The sequence below is a fragment of the Rhinoderma darwinii genome, chromosome 1 (assembly GCF_050947455.1).
Source record: "Rhinoderma darwinii isolate aRhiDar2 chromosome 1, aRhiDar2.hap1, whole genome shotgun sequence".
In the NCBI taxonomy this organism is placed as follows: domain Eukaryota; kingdom Metazoa; phylum Chordata; class Amphibia; order Anura; family Rhinodermatidae; genus Rhinoderma; species Rhinoderma darwinii.
The window spans coordinates 278,848,386-278,867,727 of record NC_134687.1 but is presented as its reverse complement, the minus strand read 5'-3'; the positions used below and the strand labels follow the sequence as shown (position 1 = coordinate 278,867,727).

Below are 19,342 nucleotides of genomic sequence, written 5' to 3'. Positions count from 1 at the left end.
AAGCTCCTGACTGCTCCTGCACTTCTCTTTTCTGGACTTCGTGTATACTGACCTCGGCTTGTCTCTCGTTAACCCTCTGCTTACCGATTATCCGCTCCTGGCTGATTTTGACCGTGGCTTGTCTGATTACCTCTACTCCGTATCAGGACTTTCAGTTAACCTGCAGGCTCCGTGCGTGTGACTTTTTCTAATTACACATTTGGATGAAATAATCAGATTTTAAGTTTCGTTTTGACTCTCAATCCAAGTTCAAGTTATTATACCCAAAGAATAAAGTGGACAGCACTTTGTTAACCACATCTTTATTTGAGGAAGTCACAGAGAAAAATCCATCAAGGAAAAAAGATTGTTGTTTACAACAACAGAAATATATTTTAATAAAGTAAACACACAAATTGCCTGGTTGTGTCTCAGCCTACGCTAAAAAGCTAATGATGTAATTAGTTCTAATTAGGACTTATGTACTTGCATGAGGAAGTTTGAGAATTCATCATTTATGGCAGATCTACCACAGACTATGGCTCCTACATTGCTAAGTACATGGAGCTGCTGTTTTACAATTAAATGTTGGAGATGTACATATGTTAACCCCTCGTTTCCCCTTTTTGTTGATCCGGAATCAGTACTCTGCAGGGTGCAGTGTTTCTAAACATTTTCCTCTCAGTCAAATTTCTATATTTTCTGTATTTCTCTGCCGTGCATTGATACAACACATCTTACCACATACATGTGTCTAATCTATGGAAGTCCTACTCTATGGAAGTCCCTACCTTTGGAAGTCCTACTAGCAACATTGCAATTTGTGTTACAATACTGCATGCATTCAAATACAAATATTTATTTCCTAATGCATAGTTGTGAATGCTTTCATTACTATTAATCTCAGTGGAATTGGCAGTGAAAGTTCAAGAATTCACAATTCACAAACAATTGACTCCCTCTTCTTTGTAAAGTTAACCTTTAAGTTGTTATTGACATATTTATTATTTATTTACAATGCCCCGCAATATCCTTTTATTGATGAATTGATTGTATTGCTATCAAGTTTTTTTTGTTTGATAGATTTAAATGACATTCCTGACAATTAAGAAATCTAGTTGCCTTTTTTTTTACAAGAATGATGCCAGGCCGTATACTTGCTGTTTTAGTTTTGTTAACTTGTCCAGCTTTCCATAGTTATATTTGTCTCAGGAAATTTTCATAGTAGCCGACTGTTTAACCTTGTAAACTAGTAGTTAAATCCAAGCATCTTTATAATTTACAATACCATATTTCCTTAGGCTTCCTTATGGATCTAAGTTAAAGGGTACCTGGAATGTTGCTAGTGTTCTCATCTCCCTACAGAAGTTCATATCTGCTAGCGGGGAGACGCAGCCAGCAGATCGGGTGGCCCTTTTGCAAAGACAACCATACAATGCCCAAAGCCTATAATGCAAAGTTCCCATGAAGAAAAGGCTTTACGTTCCTACAGTATCCACAGCAAATGTGCTGCCAAATCTGCCAACTGTGTCCCCTGCCACCGGATTTAAGCATCTGATGGGAAATAAAAAAGCCAGCAATATTGGAGGCACCCTTTAAATTCAGCAAAACGGCCTATTCATAGTACATAACCTGGTGGAATAGCTAAGCCCATGGTTATGGTTATGGTTATTACACAAAAGGGGTGTAAATTAAAACTGGAACAGTTGGCTATAAAGCCAATCATGTAGCTGCTTTCCTGGTTCAGTTTCAGGAAAATTGTAGAAAATCCATGTATTGGAAATTTCTGCGATAACCAAATGCAGCTTTTCCACCATAGAGAATAGCAGACATCTCATGAGAGTCGCATTTACGTAGTTGTGCAGCCCTAGCATTAAGAGTATAGACTTTTAGAGAAAGGGAAACAGGTCTATAGGTTGAGTAGGAAAGAAAGAGGACATTCTCTGAAGATACAACATACATGGATAAAGATGGTTCATGTTTGTATTTCTTGCTGTGTAGAAGCTGGATGGTCATTTTATTGAGTAAAGAGGTAGCAGTGTATGGTTGTATCCATATAAACAGGCCAAATTAATTAATTTATTAAAAATTACATTTTGTCTTTGTTTTAAATCTATCATATTTATTTTGCTCCCATCTATTGTAACATACATTAAAAGTAGCCAGTGAAGTAGGACATAGTAGTCATGAGCTGCAACTCTGTCTATGAAAGCAGTTAAAACAATGAAAGAACAGCGAATGGGAAGGGTAGGTCAGATAGTCCCCTGAAAACAACAATAAAGTGTGCAGTGGCTCATAAAGCAGTATGTCAGGTATTTTATAATATATTTTATTAGCCTTTTGAGCTCTGTGAATGTCAACCCTTGAATACAATTTTGTTTTTCGCCTTTTTAAAAAAAATCGAAATAGGCTTAAAATACTGTGCTGATTAATTTTCTGGATTTATCTCTATAGATGTTGGAATTCTGATACAAACGTCCAAATCCCCTGCAGAGACCTTTATGTAAGATAACATATTGTCAGCCTGCAGCCACCACAAGAGGGAGCATGTGAGCTAACTGCATACTGTCTCATCACTTAGTCAACGTATAACAGTATGCAATTAGCCTCTAAACTCCCTCTATTATCGGGTGCAGGTAGCCAGCATGTTATTCGTAAATATCCATGACTATGCAGGAGATTTGGACCTTTGTATCAGAAAAATGAAGTTCCAACGGCTATAAAGATACATTAAAAAATTAATTAGCACAGAATTTTGAACCCGCTTAGATAGATAAAAAGACAAAAAATAAAATGGTATTCAGGGGTTGACACTTGCCCACCAGAGGAAATGGTTGAGAGCCCACAGTTTAGCTATGCAGAACATGTGAATATTTACTTTAATTGCATTGTAACCTCTGCATTTAGTATTGCACACAGGTTATATTGTCAGCAAGGACTAATATATTATTTGTGAAACAACCAAAAAACTGTTAAACCCTAACAGGAAGTTACCTGTTCTATGGACAGCTCTATATATGGTTGTCCACTGTTAGACCTCATGGACTCATGATAATAATAATGGCCCCATCGAAGGATCCACTGGATGGCCAATCCAACCCTGTCCATTTATAAATACAGCAATATCTTAAAGTTATACTCGTAGTTGTTTTCAGCACATAGTCAAATTCAGATAGCTCCAAACCTGGATAGGGCTTCCAGTGTGGGTCACATTGACACTGCACATTCTGAATCTATTTCGGTCAAATGTGCACTTAAATAAACAAAAAAAACATGTGTTAAGTTTTATGTTATGTGGACTAAAATGATAATAATAAAATTTTGCTAACCTATCATATTTGGGGTATCCAATTATTTGAAAGGCTATGGATACCTTTGGGGCCATTTTTTTTATGTTGCACTAGCTATATTATGTGCTAAAAAAAAGTTAAACTTTGATTTGGTCATAAATTAGCGTTCAGTAGAGGAGAGAAAGGGGTTAAAGAACGAGACGTCAGACAAACAGTCTGACGGATCTCACTGTGAACGGCATTCTGCAGTTTGCCATTTACTAGAGTACATGCAGGAGCTGAGCAATTGTAGTTGTAATAATTGTAAAAATATTTCTTTTGCACATAATACAGCCAATGTAATATAAAAAGGTTTCTTAACTTTCTCAAACACAAAAGAGCAACAAACATGTAAAAGATATATTAAAAGTATATACTGCAAATAAATACAGACAATAACATGACATAAGCCTTTGTGAAGCAAAACAGAAGACATGCATAAGCTTGCGTATCAAATCCATAATATAGAGGACTGAGAAAATGAGATAAAATGTGTTATTAGATTTATATATGGTGATAAGATTTGTGGAAGCATTGTGGAATTGTCTCTTCTACAAGGGACATTTATGTACTATATGTATATCATACTATAAAGATAAACTAACCTATTTTGCTTATTAGTTAATGTAGTAAGCTAGTGAGGAATTCAGTATTGTTTTTATACTAAGAGACGGATGTGCCCCCTAAAGGGAAATGTTAAGATACTAGATACATAATTAAAAAAGGAAGAGCATTCTTTCCTCAAATAAAATGTTTGTCATGTAATTTTTGTAAAAAAAACTACAGCATATGTGACTGCGTAGACATGGAGTAGCAGTTTCTTACATACATAATTGGACTGGTTTATAATCTGTTGCCATACTCTTGAAAACACATAATCCTATGAAAAAATAATAATAATGTAATGATTTTTAAATAAAGTTTTAAAAATACCGGTGCTCAGCCTGATGAGTCCCTCCAGTCCAATGGCTCAGGCCTTTAAAATAGAGATGTGTGTAAGGTACCAATAGAGTAAACAGTATGATCAGACAGCGCTGAAGCATAAACAGGCATTGGTCGCACTGGTAAATTGTTCAGGTCATCTGCTGTTTTGCTTGCTTCATTATGAAATGTGATATGACATACTTTTCAGTCAAAATATCAGCTATGAATATTAAAAAAATCAATAAATTCACATGAATATTCTTATCATCATCATCATATTTTTTATAGATCTGCATCTTACTTCTTTAGATTTTATTTGATATAGCATGTGAGGTCCCCTCCCTCGGAATTGTTTAGTCTGCAAGATTAGGGTGATTAGGGCTTAAATCGTCAGTCCAAATTTCAATGTTATAGTTTATATTTAGAAAGAATCGACATAAAATTTCGAGAAACATTGTAAATACATTGCATTACTTATCCTGAGTATATCCAGGGGTTTATAGCCCAGATTCATAATTCTGTAGACTTCAGAGCTGAAATTTCCAAGCATTCCCTGCTTGCTTCAGTGATTATATTCTGTGAAGTGTAAAGTTTACACCAAGCACTGTACAGTTAAAAATAAATCACCTACTGCATTGTTAAACTGTTAGGGATATGTATGACAACAAGTTTGTTGTCTGTTTCCAATAACAACCAGCAGAATTTTGATGTGGACTGCACTATAAAGCAGTGAATTTACAAAGTTACTCAAGTTTTTATGTATTTATTTTTTATATAAATTCTAAAATGGCATTCAAATGTATAGATATTGTTTTAAGGAACTGAAAAGCCCTTTGATAAACAGAGCAAAACCTTTTTAACGCAGTGTTAGTTTGTTTCTATCTATCATATTTTCTTACAACATAGAATTCATGCTCTGTAGCTTAAGGCTGTCTCTGTGCTGTACACCAGTATTTCTGGATGCACAGGGACATAAAATAAACTATTTACATGTCTCCACCCACTATCCCAGAATGAGGCTTGACTGCCTTGTTTTTTTGATATTCGATGTAAGCAAGATATGTAAATACTTTCTTATTTATTAACCCCTTAGTGACCACTAATACGCCTTTTTACGTGATTCACTAATGGGCTTTAGGCTAGGCTGACGCCTTTTCACGTCAGCCTAGTCTAAGTCCTGCACGGGTCTCCCGTGCAGGCAGGAGCCGGGGCTCTGCTGTCTGATGACAGCTGAGCTCCTGCTCCAACGCCCGCGATCGAAGTTTACTTCGATCGCGGCCGTTTAACCCGTTAAATGCCGCCGTCAATAGCGACCGCGGCATTTAACTTTGTTTACCGAGGGAGTGCGCTCCCTGTCACCCATCGGCGGCCCGCGAATGCAATCGCGGGTCTCCGATGGGGTGTCATGGCAGCCGGGGGACTGATAAAAGCCCCCAGGTCTGCCCTGGACATATGCCTGTTAGGACGCGCCGGAGGCACGTCCTAACAGATTGCCTGTCAGATTTACACTGACAGGCAATAATGCTCTGGTATACGAAGTATACCAGAGCATTATAGCAGCGATCGGAATATCGCACAGTAAAGTCCCCTAGTGGGACTAATGAAATAAGTCATCAAAGTGAAATAAAGATTATTAATAAAAAGTAAATAAAGTAAATAAATAAAACCATTTTTTTCCATAAAAAGTGGTTTTATTTAGTAAAAGTGTAAAAAAAAAAAAAAGTACACATATGTGGTATCGCCGCGACCGTAATGACTCCATTAATAAAGTTAATATGTAATTTAAACCGCAAAGTGAACACCGTAAAAAAAAAACGCAAAAAACTATGGCGAAATTGCAATTTTTTTCCATTGCCCCCCAAAAAAGTCATAATAAAAATGAATCAATAAGTCCCATGTACCCCAAAACAGTACCATTCAAAACTACGTCTTGTCCCGCAGAAAACAAGCCCAAAAAATCACTACATTGATGGAAAAATAAAAAAATTACGGCTCTTGGAAAGCGACGATGCAAAAACAAATAATTTTAGTTCAAAAGTGTTTTTATTGTGCAAAAGTCGTAAAACATAAAAAAACCTCCACATATGTGGTATCGCCGTAATGGTACCGACCCATAGAATAAGGGTAACATGTTATTTACGTCGCATAGTGAACGGCGTCAATTTAAAAACGCATAGAACAATGGCGGAATTTCAGTTTTTTTTATAATCCCCCCCAAAAAGGTTAATAAAAGTTAATATAAAAATTATATGTACCCAAAAATGGTGCTATTAAAAAGCACAACTAATCCCGCAAAAAACAAGTCCTCATACAGCTATGTAGACGAAAAAATAAAAACGTTATAGCTCTTTGAATGCGACTATAGAAAAACGAATAAAATAGCTTGGTCATTAAGGCCTAAAATGGGCGGGTCACTAAGGGGTTAAAGGGGTTTTCCCAACTTAGACATTAATGGCATATACATAGGATATGCCATTAATGTTTGTTAGATGCGGGTCCCAGCTCTCGGACCTGCACCTATATCGAGAAGTTCTCCTAACCCCCGTTTCGGCCGGTGCGCTGGCCTCTGGCCGCAGAATCCAGATGAGGAGTACTGGAGAGAGGGTTGCATGTGCGTGCTGCTCTCTCCATTCTGTTCAATGGAAGTTCCGAAAACAGACGAGGAAGAGCCACCACACCAGGAGAAACGGGGGTCTGGAGACTCCCTTCTTGATATAGGTGCTTGTCCCAGAACTATGGATATGTCATTAATGTTGGGAAACCCCCTTTAAGAAGGCCTTGCTCTGTTTCAACACTGTTATAAAAGGATATATTAGCATGCACTGACATATAGCGTATGTGCCTTTACTAAAGCTACAATGTATGCCTATAAAAAAAATATTATGCAACTCAGACAGATTTATTAGTTCCTGCACTGCAGAATATTTTTCCCACAGGAATACATTGCAAAGTTTTGCGGAGCATATTTTTAAGCTGCAGAATTTCGAGACACATACGCCATTTGTGAGTACACCATAATACTCCTTCTGCCATAGGCAATATTGATTGCCCACAATCGTGCAACATTTGGAGTTCTGTGCATATTCTATGTATTACATTTTTTTTATTGCATCTGCAAGATAAACTGTTAATCTTAATTCTTCATATTTATTTTAAAAAATCTATTTTTTCTAAACATCTAGAATCTTTTATAGATTATAATTATAGCCCCACCTACTTAATTGTCAATGTTTACACAATTTGCAAGTATACTGTATATTAATGCTTGAATATTTTTCTCAATCAGTCATGTGACAAAGGGTAATAAATAATTTGACGCTCAAGCCTCAAATTAACCATGTTCCAAATCTGTGTACATCAATATTCAGATGGTTAATGAGAAGTAAATAAATTGAGGGTATTTATAATAATATAACTAAGATACAGTATTTAGTTCACTGCTTCTATTATAACAACTTTTGAAATTAGAAAAATGTGTATATATATATATGTAACATTCAACATTACAATGTGTCGATAATAATATCTAAAATAATCTTGTTGGCTCAAGATAATGTCTGATAAATCCTGAGAAATTCCCCTACTGTATTATAATTGTTTTAGATTTACTTTTTTTTTTTTAAATTTATGGATCTGGATAATCTTCTTTTTTATGTTAGGATGCAGCCATCATTACTCAATTTAAAAAATAAAAATAAAAAACCTTTTTATGTTGTCTCTGCGTTATTGTATAATTCCTCAAAAAATTTAGACTCCTTATCTAAATTCAGTTTTATTTGTGCTTTCCTGAATCTTGGCCTCATATAGTTATGTCATTTAAATTGACTGAAAGTCATTGCTCATTACTTTATCACATTTTATAGGAGAGGCACCCGGCTTCTGGAATGCTGCGTTTTAGATATCAAACCAACCCTTCTATATTTTACAAAAATAGCTGAGTGTAGCTGGTTAGGGCAACTCACTTGGCAAGAGCAAACAAATAGCCCTTGTATTAATGGAAGAATAATGATGTCATAGATGAAAATGCTATCTAAGCCCATTAATGAGGCACACTTTCAACTCACTACATGTAATGGGAAAAAATCACAGTGTCTAAACCATTAGATATAACTCATTAATTAATTTCATATCATTTTCATATTAAACTTTCTAGCTCCACCTTGTCCTGCAGCAGTGGCAGGCCCATCAACCTTACGGAAAGAGTACTCAACTGAGAAGTTATTTTTGTGTTGTCCTCTTCCTCTGCTCCATACAAAAAGTAGAAGAAAGCAGAATAGAACCACTCCCAAAAAGGTAATGCAGCCCATGGCTGTTGATACCAAGATTGTTTTCAGGTCCAGAGTAAACTTTAAGAAAACATGGGTGTCATTGTGGTAGGTATCATTGTATTCTGCGAGATATAGTGTTCGGTTAGCATATGGTGAGTTGTCACCTTTTACAGTCAGTGTAGCAAAGTAAGTGTCATTTCCTCCTGCATTAGTGGCAATACATATATATGTACCACTGTCTTGAACCTGAGCATATCTTATCTCAAGGGTACCCTCTGGTAGCACAGTAGATCTGCCCACACTCCTGCTGGTAATCATCCTTCTCTGTGGTGAGACCCAGACTATAAATGGAACAGGCTCGCCATCAGCCCGACAATGAAATGATACAGGCTGACCTTCATGGGCTGTAATATGTTGGAGCTTCCTGTCCCTTATTTTGGGTTTTTGGCATGTAAAGTATTCAAAAAGTATTGAATCTGGGAAATCACACAATGCATTGCCTTGAATTTCAGTAGGAGAAGAACATACAGGCTGGTGGCCATCAAAATTGAGGGTTTTCCTTCTCTGCAAAATCCATAGTAAACGGCAGTCACAGGCAAGAGGGTTTGCATCCACTCGCAATGTCTCTAGAGTATTGACTGATTGGAAAGTACTCTCCTCCAGAGTTGAAAGCAGATTATTGGAGACATTCAGCAGACGAATCCGTCTCAAACCATAAAATGATTGGGATTCCACAACAGTGAGAGAAGCCCCAACCATGTGGAGCTCTCTTAGCCTGACAAGGTCCCTGAAGGAGCCCCGCTGAATAACTCGAATAGGATTGTAGGAAAGATTCAGATATTCTAGGTATGTAAGACTCCTTAGAGCAGCTGCTGGCACTGAGGTGAGATTGGTATAGGTGATGGAAATGGAAGTAAGATTTAGTCCTTGGAAAGCAGTTGGGCAGACTTCTTCTAAAAAAGGCCAACAATCAATTTCTAGTCCTTTGAGGTTGGAAAGTCTCTGAAAATTCTGTTCCTCCAATGAACTGATGCCCAAGTGTCGGAGTTTCAGGGCCTCAAGGCCTTGCAAGTAGGAAAGTGAGTCAGGGGATATAGAGGTTAGATTGCATTTTTCAATTGTCAACTGCTCTAGGCCTACCAATCCAGAAAAGGCTTTCTGTGAAATATATAGCAGTTCATTGTCCCCAACTTCAAGGCTTTTTAAATTCCGAAGGTCTTGAAACATAAAGTCTAAGAGAATGACAATTTTATTTTCACTGATATCCAGTAAAGTTAAGTTGCTTAGTTTACTAAATACTCCAGTTGGAATAAGTTTCAGTTGATTGCCTTTCAGTTTAAGGGATTGAAGATAAAAGAGGTTGGCGAAAGCTCCTGGCTCTATTACTGAGATAATATTTTCACTTAGATCTAACTCTTCTAGCTGTGGGTATGAGGACAGTTCTTCAGGATTCAGGCAGCGTATACGGTTCTTGCTGAGGTCTAAAAGTTTTGTTTCAGATGGTATCCCTTCCGGGATAGTAGTGAGGCGTTTGCGGTGGCAGATGACTGACCGGATCTGAGGCGCACAATCACAACGGGCAGGGCATCCGAGAGTCTTTCTTTCTGAATATAGTAGCAGAAGGTGAAAAACTAAGATAGAGGGCCAACATGATGCCATTTTACTAGGCATCATATAATCAGAGGGGCTACCATTTTGTCAGGCACCTAGAAATTAGAAACAAAAATCTGTGAGACATTAACAAATGTTGAGTTACATTAAACATTGTTCAAAGATATTTTAAAGTGATATTTTGATATTTTTGCCATATGATATTTTCGGCATATGCAATATGGTTTAAAAGCACCATGCAAAATGTATCTTAGCTAATTGCAGCTATCAAAATGCAGCATTTCCTTTAACCCCTATAGGATCAAGCTTGGGTTCAGGAGCACACAAAATGTTTTATTTTTCATGGGAGTATTCCAGAACTTTTTTTTACCTTTTTTTTTGCAGCCATATAAGTGTTTTTTGTTGTTGCTCGTTTTGGGACAAATTGTACTTTGTTTACCTGAAACACTATATATATATATTTATATGGTAATGTTATGAGAACAACAAATATGTAAGGGGCATCTTTTAAAAAAAAAAAACATGTATTTCATAAAAAAATTGCATCTGTGTATTGATTTTTTTTCAAATTCCATTCAGAAGGATAGGACAGTCACGGGAATTGCTCCAACAAATCTTCCGCATGTAAATATACTGCTCTACTGAACGCTAATTTATGACCAAATAACTTAAAGAGGCTCTGTCACCAGATTTTGCAACCCCTATCTGCTATTGCAGCAGATAGGCGCTGCAATGTAGATTACAGTAACGTTTTTATTTTTAAAAAACGAGCATTTTTGGCCAAGTTATGACCATTTTCATATTTATGCAAATGAGCCTTGCAAAAGTACAACTGGGCGTGTTGAAAAGTAAAAGTACAACTGGGCGTGTATTATGTGCGTACATCGGGGCGTTTTTACTACTTTTACTAGCTGGGCGTTGTGTATAGAAGTGTCATCCACTTCTCTTCACAACGCCCAGCTTCTGGCAGTGCAGACACAGCCGTGTTCTCCAGAGATCACGCTGTGTCGTCACTCACAGGTCCTGCATCGTGTCAGACGAGCGAGGACACCGGCACCAGAGGCTACAGATGATTCTGCAGCAGCATCGGCGTTTGCAGGTAAGTCGATGTAGCTACTTATCTGCAAATGCTGATGCTGCTGCAGAATCAACTGTAGCCTCTGGTGCCGACACGATGCAGGACCTGTGAGTGACGTCACAGATCTGCACTGCCAGAAGCTGGGCGTTCTGAAGAGAAGTGGATGATACTTCTCATCAGAAAGCCCAGCTAGTAAAAGTAGTAAACACGCCCCGATGTACGCACATAATACACGCCCAGTTGTACTTTTATTTTTCAACACGCCCAGTTGTACTTTTGCAAGCCTCATTTGCATAAATACGAAAATGGTCATAACTTGGCCAAAAATGCTCGTTTTTAAAAAATAAAAACGTTACTGTAATCTACATTGCAGCGCCTATCTGCTGCAATAGCAGATAGGGGTTGCAAAATCTGGTGACAGAGCCTCTTTAAGTGCCCTGCACCGAGCCCCAACCTCAACCACATCAAACATCTTGTTGATGAATTGGAACGCCGAATGTGAGCCAGACCTTCTCACTCAACATCAGTGTGTGACCTCACAAATGCTCTTTTGGCTGTATGGGCAAAAAATTCCCAAAGACACATTTCTAAATCTTGTAGGAAGGCCTGTCCAGAAGAGTGGAGACTGTTATCGCAACAAAAAGTGGGCAAAACTCTGTATTAACGCCCGTGGTTTCGTAATGCGATGTCCAGAAAACTCATATACCTTTCAGCAATAGCACTAAAACTGCCTGACTAATATTGTGTAGGTCCCCCTTGTGACGCCAAAACAGCGAGGCATGTGTTCCACACAGCCTCTGAAGGTGTCCTGTGATATCCGGTACAAACATGTTAGGAGATCATTTAAGTCCTGCAAGTTGCGAGGTGGAGACTTCATTGATCTGAAATTTTATTCCAGCATCCCAGACATGCTAGATTGAATTGAGGAGATGTTGGGGGCCAGGTCAAAACCTTGAACTCTTTGTCATGTTCCTCAAAACATTCCTGAACAATTTTGGCAATGTGGCATGGTGCATTATCCTGCTGATAGAGGCCACAGCCTTTAGAGAATATTACTGCCATGAAGGGGTGTACTTGGTTTGCAACAATGTTTAGGTAGATGTAACATGTTAAAGTAACATCCACCTAAATGTTAGGACCCAAAGTTTCACCGCAAAACATTGCCCAGAGCATCGCACTGCATCCGCCGGCTTGTCTATTTCTAATAGTTCATCCAGCTGTCCACATGATGTAAAGGAAAACATAATTCATCAGACCAGGTCGCCTTCTTCCAATGCTCCATGGTCCAGTTCTGATGCTTACGTGCCCATTGTAGGCGCTTCGGAGCCCATGACCATGTCATTGGTTCACTTGTTGTCCTTCCTTGGTCCCCTTTTGGTAGGTACTTACCACTGCATACCGGGAACACCCCACAAAATCTGCGTATTGGAGATAATCTAACCCAGTCGTCAAATTTGGCCATTGTCAACATCGCTCAGATCCTTATGCTTGCCCATTTTTCCTGCTCCCAACACATCAACTTCAAGAGCTAACTGTTGACTTGCTGTCTAATAAATCCTAACCCTTGACAGGTGCCATTGTAACGAGATAATCAATGTTATTCACTTTACCCATTATGACTGAAAGGTGTATAGGTGTGATGGTCAGGTGTCCATATACTTTTGGTGAATATAAAGGTGCAGGAAAGGGTTAAAACTTGGGACATGGAATTAGAATGTGTGCTTTGTTTGCTATTAGTACATACTTCAGCTTGGTGAATTAGCTTTTTTTTTAGATGTTATATTTTAATATTCTAATTGTTTATACATTTTTTTAGTACTTACTTTTGAATTCCCAAGGCGTAAAATGCATGATTTAATAATTTTTTTATTGTTTTTAAATAAAAGAAATACAACATTTCAACAATACACATAAATAGAAAGGTGTACAAAGGGTCAGTCGATGCATAATGAGCAAAAAGGGTCTGTTCACACTGCAACATTTCCGTGACGAAATTCCACTTCCCTTTCATTTCAATGGGAGCTGGACGCTTCTTTTTCCCGTTAGCTGATTTTTTCAGCTAGCGGGCAAAAGAAGGGTCCTACTCGACCTTAGGGCGGATTCCACCCGAATCTCCCATTGAAGTCAAAGGGAGGAGGAATCTTTCTGCCGACGTCAGGACTAATTCTGCGGCAGGACCTGCCATGCAATACCACCGTGTGACCTGACTCAAGTGTATAAATTAGGATGCCCTAACAGAGAAAATTAGTCCTATGTAAACACCTTACTAGTACACACCCATACACCAAACAACAAAGGTAGAAAAAGGAGAAACACAGAAGGAAAGGGAATAGGAAGGGGAAAGGGAATAGGGGAAGGAAAGGAAATAGAAAAAAAAACAAAAACAGAAAGAAGAATGAAGAAGAAGCTGGCTCAGGGCAGAGGGTATAAGAAAATACATCCCTATACAATCTGGTACTGTATCTCAGGGGAGTTTGGAAAGTAATCCAGGGTTGCCACATAATAAGGAATTTACTGGCGTCATTAGAATCTGACTGCCAACTCTTCCATCTTCATAATAAGTTAACCTTCCACAACCACTCCATAACAGTTGGGTGTTGTGTATTTTTACAGTATTTAGAAGTAACTGTGCGTGTGTCACAAATAAAATGCATTTTAGTGTAAGATTTAAAAAAAAATCCTAATTACTAGTATCTTTTTTTTTTTTTTTTAAAAGACCCTGATCATTACAGTACTTAGCTCTGCTGGCTGCTTTAAGTAATATTTCCATTCCCCATAAATAAAAATTCTGGGACATGTCTTTTTAGAACTATACATTGTGCCGTTTCCTTGTTCGTCTTATGTTAAGTAACAAATCCTATTGACAAGGGGAATGATAACCCCCAGTTGTTAATTTACTCATACAGTTCTAGGAGGAATAACAGAATAATGGCACAATACAGAGATAGAAGTAAAGGTGCTCTAGAATTGTTATTTCATGGGAAGTACATGTATTTACTAAACCAGACAAGTCAGAAGAGCTGAAAGGTTCTCTTTAGTACAGCCTTATTAAATAATGTAATAACTATAACAACACGCTGAATATGATCAACCATTAAAACGACAATACATTTATAATACACAACATTTTAACACAATTAGTGGCATAGATTTACGTAGTACCTAGTACTATTTGCCATCATTTTAAAGACTGAACAGTAACGTAGTAAAATATAAAACTTGATAAAAGTCTGTCCAGGCTAACCTCTCGGACTTGTATCAAAAATATAGGCAAAACAGTCTAAAAAAGCAATGCCTAATGGCACTTTTCTAAGAGCAATAATGTTCAAGTTAATACATTTGTGATCATTCTAAAAGATATATAATGCTTGGACAGTATAAAAAAATAAATAAAGAAATCTTATCTGCAGATTTAATGTCCTGAAGGAGGCCTTTTAAAGAGAAAGAAGAATCAATGTGTTATTTTTATGTCAGCGTTAGTCTCCTAGTGGCCAATGGTATATATACTATCTATATATGGTATATAGTATATATAGTTGCCCGCATAAACAAATACTAGGTTAGCCTGATCTATATTTCTGTGCAGTTCTATGTTTCTTAACAACTCTAAGGTACAGTCCCATGTAGCATGTGGTATTCAATGGCCAATTCCAAATAATAAAATGTTATACCTAAATGAAGAACACCACAGAAAAAATACCCCTGTTCATTTATTGTAGTCATCGATTTGACAAAATACATAGTGTCTATGGGGACTGAAGCATGGTAGTAACGGTGGAACCCGCTGAATAATAACAAAACCTAAAGTTCGGAGTCTGACACACCAAAATAGTAATTAAAACAAAGAAACTTTATTGAATACATCTAAAAATAAAATTGTTTTAATTACTATTTTAGTGTGTCAGACTCCGAACTTTAGGTTTTGTTGTTGCAAATAATAAAATGGCAAGACCCAGCAAAATTGTGTGGTCATTTGCCACTGCAAGTGAGCAGGCCTTCGGCTGTCTGTGACCAGCGCTACGTGGTATCGTGCCCTAACTTTCCATATACCCTCTAAAGATGCCCATACACTTTGGATAGCTGTTGGCCAAACGCTCGTTCGGCTGAAAGCTATTCCTTCCGACTCCACCATACACATGCATGTGTACTCAATAGGGAGTAAGCCGCTGTAGATACGTATGCAGAAAGTATGTTTAGGCCCTGTTTGATACTGAGTTTTTTGCAGGCAGAAACAATCTGCCTCAGAATTCCTTCAGAAATTTGGAGACATATTTTTAACTGCCTACGCTTTTTTGACGGTTTTCGAGGCGTTTTTCACGAAAAATGCTCGGAAATGAGAAAGGACATGCCTCTTTTTTATAACCATGAGCGGCCAACATCACCCGGGAAAAAAGGGCCTCTGCCTCCCATTGAAATCAATAGGGGGCGATTTCTGCCTCTTTTTGGCGCTGGTTCCAACGCGGTTTCTGCGTCAAAATAAGTGCCAAAAATCTCTGTGTGAACAGGGCCTTAGTGTTTAGTCTGGAGGAGTGCCAGCATCAATTTAAAACATTGAGTTTATGTATGTCTATGTATTCTCTGTATATTTTTTTTGTATACATTTCCAGATTATTCTAATATAATTTAATTTTTAACCTTAGCATGGGGAGATAGCTGTCATAGAGGTATTTTTTTTTAATCAAACTAATATGCATTTGTCATTAATGTCATAACCCAAAAGAATATATACGTTAAAGGTTTGCATGCCACCTTCTCCTTTCCCAACAACCATTTATTTAGTGCTTATATAATAAAATTTAAAGGGTTAATTCTTTTAGCAAGAGAAAACACACGAAATTTCCAGCTACAGAAAATGACATCTGTTGCTTCTCCCTAATCCTGTCTAATGTCTGAAAATCTGCAATATTATGTTACATATAAATCCGAGAGATATAATCTGCAGGAACGACTTCATCAGGCTGATGTCTAAGTGTCTCTCAAACCCTGAAGATTTGTATTCTGTGTCTTTAATCTACTCAATCTTTCACTTCTGAAGACACGGATGGTACTAAAAAAGTGTTACATAGACATATGTGGACAAATAGCATACGTTATGTTACATAAAAATGAATTACTGAAGGGCTAAAAGGGAAATGGCTGCATCATTATATTTAAAGTAGTATTTTTATGTAATCAATTTAGGCATTAAAAAGTATAAAATAACAGGATTCGTCTTATTTTGAGTTAGTTCATAAACATCCATACATGTATCTGTAAAGGGGTTGTTCGGTTTCAGCAAATTAATATTATTTTTATTTGTATAACTAAAAGTTATATAATTTTCCAATATACTTTCTGTATCAATTCCTCACGGTTTGCAAGATCTTTGCTTGTTGTTATTCAGTAGAAACATTCAGGGCCGCACCGTGCATGAGGCGAGGTGAGCCTCTTGCCTCAGGCAGCGGCCTGCTGCCTATCTGAGGGGGTGGTTGATCCACTGAAACCAACAACCGCCACCCCCTCCTGAACTATAATTGTATCTGCGTCTATAGGACGCATATACAATTAATAGCTCTGGCAGGGCAAGGAACATTAGTTCCTTGCCCTGCCAAGCAGTGGTTTTCAATTATGCAGGCAGTGTGATGACGTAATCGCGCCACTTGCGTAGTTCAGCCCCAGCAGACCTGCTTAGTAGGCCTGCATTGCTAGAGGATGGCACTGGAAGGGGATCAGGTGAGTATATACAGTTTTGTGTTTTTTTTTAGTAAACAGGGAGATCTATGTAGGGCACTATCTCTAGGGGGGTCTATGGGGGCACTATCTACAGGGGGCTCTATGGAGGGCACAAGCTACAGAGGGCACTATCTCCAGAGGGCTCTATGGGGAGCAGTATCTACAGGAGGCTTTATGGGGCGCAGTATCTTCAGGAGGCTCTATGGGAAGCAGTATGTAGAGGAGGCTCTATGAGGGGCACTATCTAAAGGAGGCTTTATAGGGGGCACTGTCTACAGGGTGCTCTATGTGGGGCACTGTCTACAGGGGGCTCTATGTGGGGCACTGTCTACATGGGGCTTTATGTGGGGAACCATCTATAGGGGGCTCTATGAGGGGCACTATCTACAGGGGCCCTATGGGTTACACTATCTGCAGGGGCCATATGGAGGGACACTATCTACAGGGGACTCTATGAGGAGCACGATCTACAGGGGGCTCTATGAGGGCACTATCTTCAGGGGGCACTGTGTGTGTGGGACAGAGTGTATGGTGCTGTTATATTTAGGTGTGCAGTGTATGGTGCTATTATATTTAGGGGTGTAGTGTGTGGCACCATGAGAATTTTATAGGTGTGGATATGTTTGAAAAATAAGAAGCTGAAGACATTTGAGCGCCAAACTGCAGAAATGGACCGTGGCTGGGAGAAGTCTAGACCTCTAGTCATAGAGGTCTAGACTGGAAGGAGAAGAAAAAAGAAACAGAACGAATAGAATCTGAGAAGTGAGTCACTCAGTGTAAATGTTTATTCTGCCTCTAATCAGTACTGTAGTCAGTGTATGATCTGCAGCGAGATGATGGATGGGTGATATGATTTTTTTCTTGCGAAACATCAACTCCCAGCATATCCTTACCATTGTTTGTGCCATGCTGGGAGCTGTAGTTTTACGCCGTACAAACCTATAGGGCAGGGGTTAAACTGAATTTGCAAATGATCTCTTTTTGAGCTGTATTTGTGCTGGTACCGTATATATGCACTGAGCTCTGTTCTATTGCTGTATATGTGTACTGAGCTTGGTTCTGGTGCTGTAAATATGTACTGAGCTTGGTTCTGGTCAGTGGCGTTGCTATAGGTGTCGCAGCGGTCGAAATTGGCGACCGGGCCCCCGAAGCCAGGGTGTCCCGCCGCCCCCTGCACCACATCAATAAAAAGTTACTATAGTAACTGGGGCCCCAGGCCCCTGACAGTACTTACCCGCCTGGTTCTGGAGCGCAGCGGAGGTCCTGATGTCACAGCGCTGTGTGCAGCGCATGACGTCACATTTATATGTGCCGCGTACAACATCCCGACCCTGGATAGAGTAAGGACAGGACCTCCGCTGCGGCTGAATAGGAGGGTAAGATTAATATCCCTGTCTGCTGAAGCTAATAGGTTGGGGTCCGACTCCCTTCATTCCGGTCACTTACTCATACTGTGAATCCGTGTCGGTGAGGGAAATGAAGGGGAAGCAGCTCTTGTACGAGCGCTGTGGCCCCTTCAAAACAGCTGATAGGTGGGGTCCCAGGAGTCGGATCCCGACCCATCAGCTATTGATGGCCTATCCTGAGGATAGGCCATCAGTGTTTAGGGACTGGACAACCCCTTTAAACCTATGATGTAGCAGGCTTAGAGGGCCCATGAGACAGGATCACAGATTGTGTGATCCTGTCTGCTGGGCCTTGTATCTAAGCCAATCACATGGTAGGCTTAGATACAGGGCCTATGAGTGATCCTGTCTGATGGGCCCTGTATATAAGCCTACCACTCGGTGGACTACTTCGCTGATGGCTTTTTTTATTATCAATAAAATGGTTAATGAAGGTTGTGTGGGTTTTTTTTATTTCAATAAAATATTTTTTCTATGTCTTTGTGTTTTTTTTAAACTTTATTACTACCGCCTTTGTAATGGCCGCCGGCTGATGAACAGCGTCCATTACTAAGGCGGGGCTTAGTGTTAGCCGGTGCAGAGGCTAACACTAACCCTCATGATTACCCTGGTACCCACAGCAACCAGGGGTGCCTGGAAGAGCTGGGTACGATCCAGTACTTGACCATCTGTAGTGATGGTCGGATACTGTGGCGGCCACGGTCTGGTATTATCAGACTGGGAAAGGCCAGAAACAGCGCCCCCCCCCCAAGGTAATGCTAGCCTGCTACTGCTTTATTGTATCTGGCTGGGTATGAAAAACCCACGTCATTTAAAAAAAATAGTAATAATAATTGGAAAGAACGATGTGGGGTCCCAAATTTTCATAACCAGCCAGATACAACATAGCAGCAGCAGGCAGCATTACCAGGGTGGGAAGGGCCACTGTATTTGGCCTTCCCCAGCCTAATACGTTTCTGAGCTCATGGGATGTTATTAGAATATAGGCTACGTGCCTTTAATAAAGGTTATCTTCATTATTAGGAATTATGTGAA

At 39.0% G+C, this 19,342-nt stretch overlaps 1 protein-coding gene across 2 annotated transcripts in view; it reads right to left on the bottom strand.

The window, feature by feature from the left end:
• Nucleotides 1-299: 299 nt before the first annotated feature.
• The window catches only part of LINGO3 (leucine rich repeat and Ig domain containing 3), a 97,706-nt gene continuing 78,663 nt past the window's right edge, over nt 300-19,342 (bottom strand). The window contains exons 2-3 of one of the 2 annotated variants that reach the window (XM_075864337.1): nt 8,444-10,206; nt 300-4,284 (exon numbers count right to left, since the gene is read on the bottom strand). In XM_075864337.1, coding sequence (XP_075720452.1) covers nt 4,279-4,284; nt 8,444-10,174 — 1,737 coding nt within the window. In that variant the 5' untranslated portion in view covers nt 10,175-10,206 and the 3' untranslated portion in view covers nt 300-4,278. Of the gene's footprint in view, nt 4,285-7,758; nt 10,207-19,342 lie in introns of those variants that run through there. The other variant, XM_075864333.1, reaches the window with a different exon arrangement.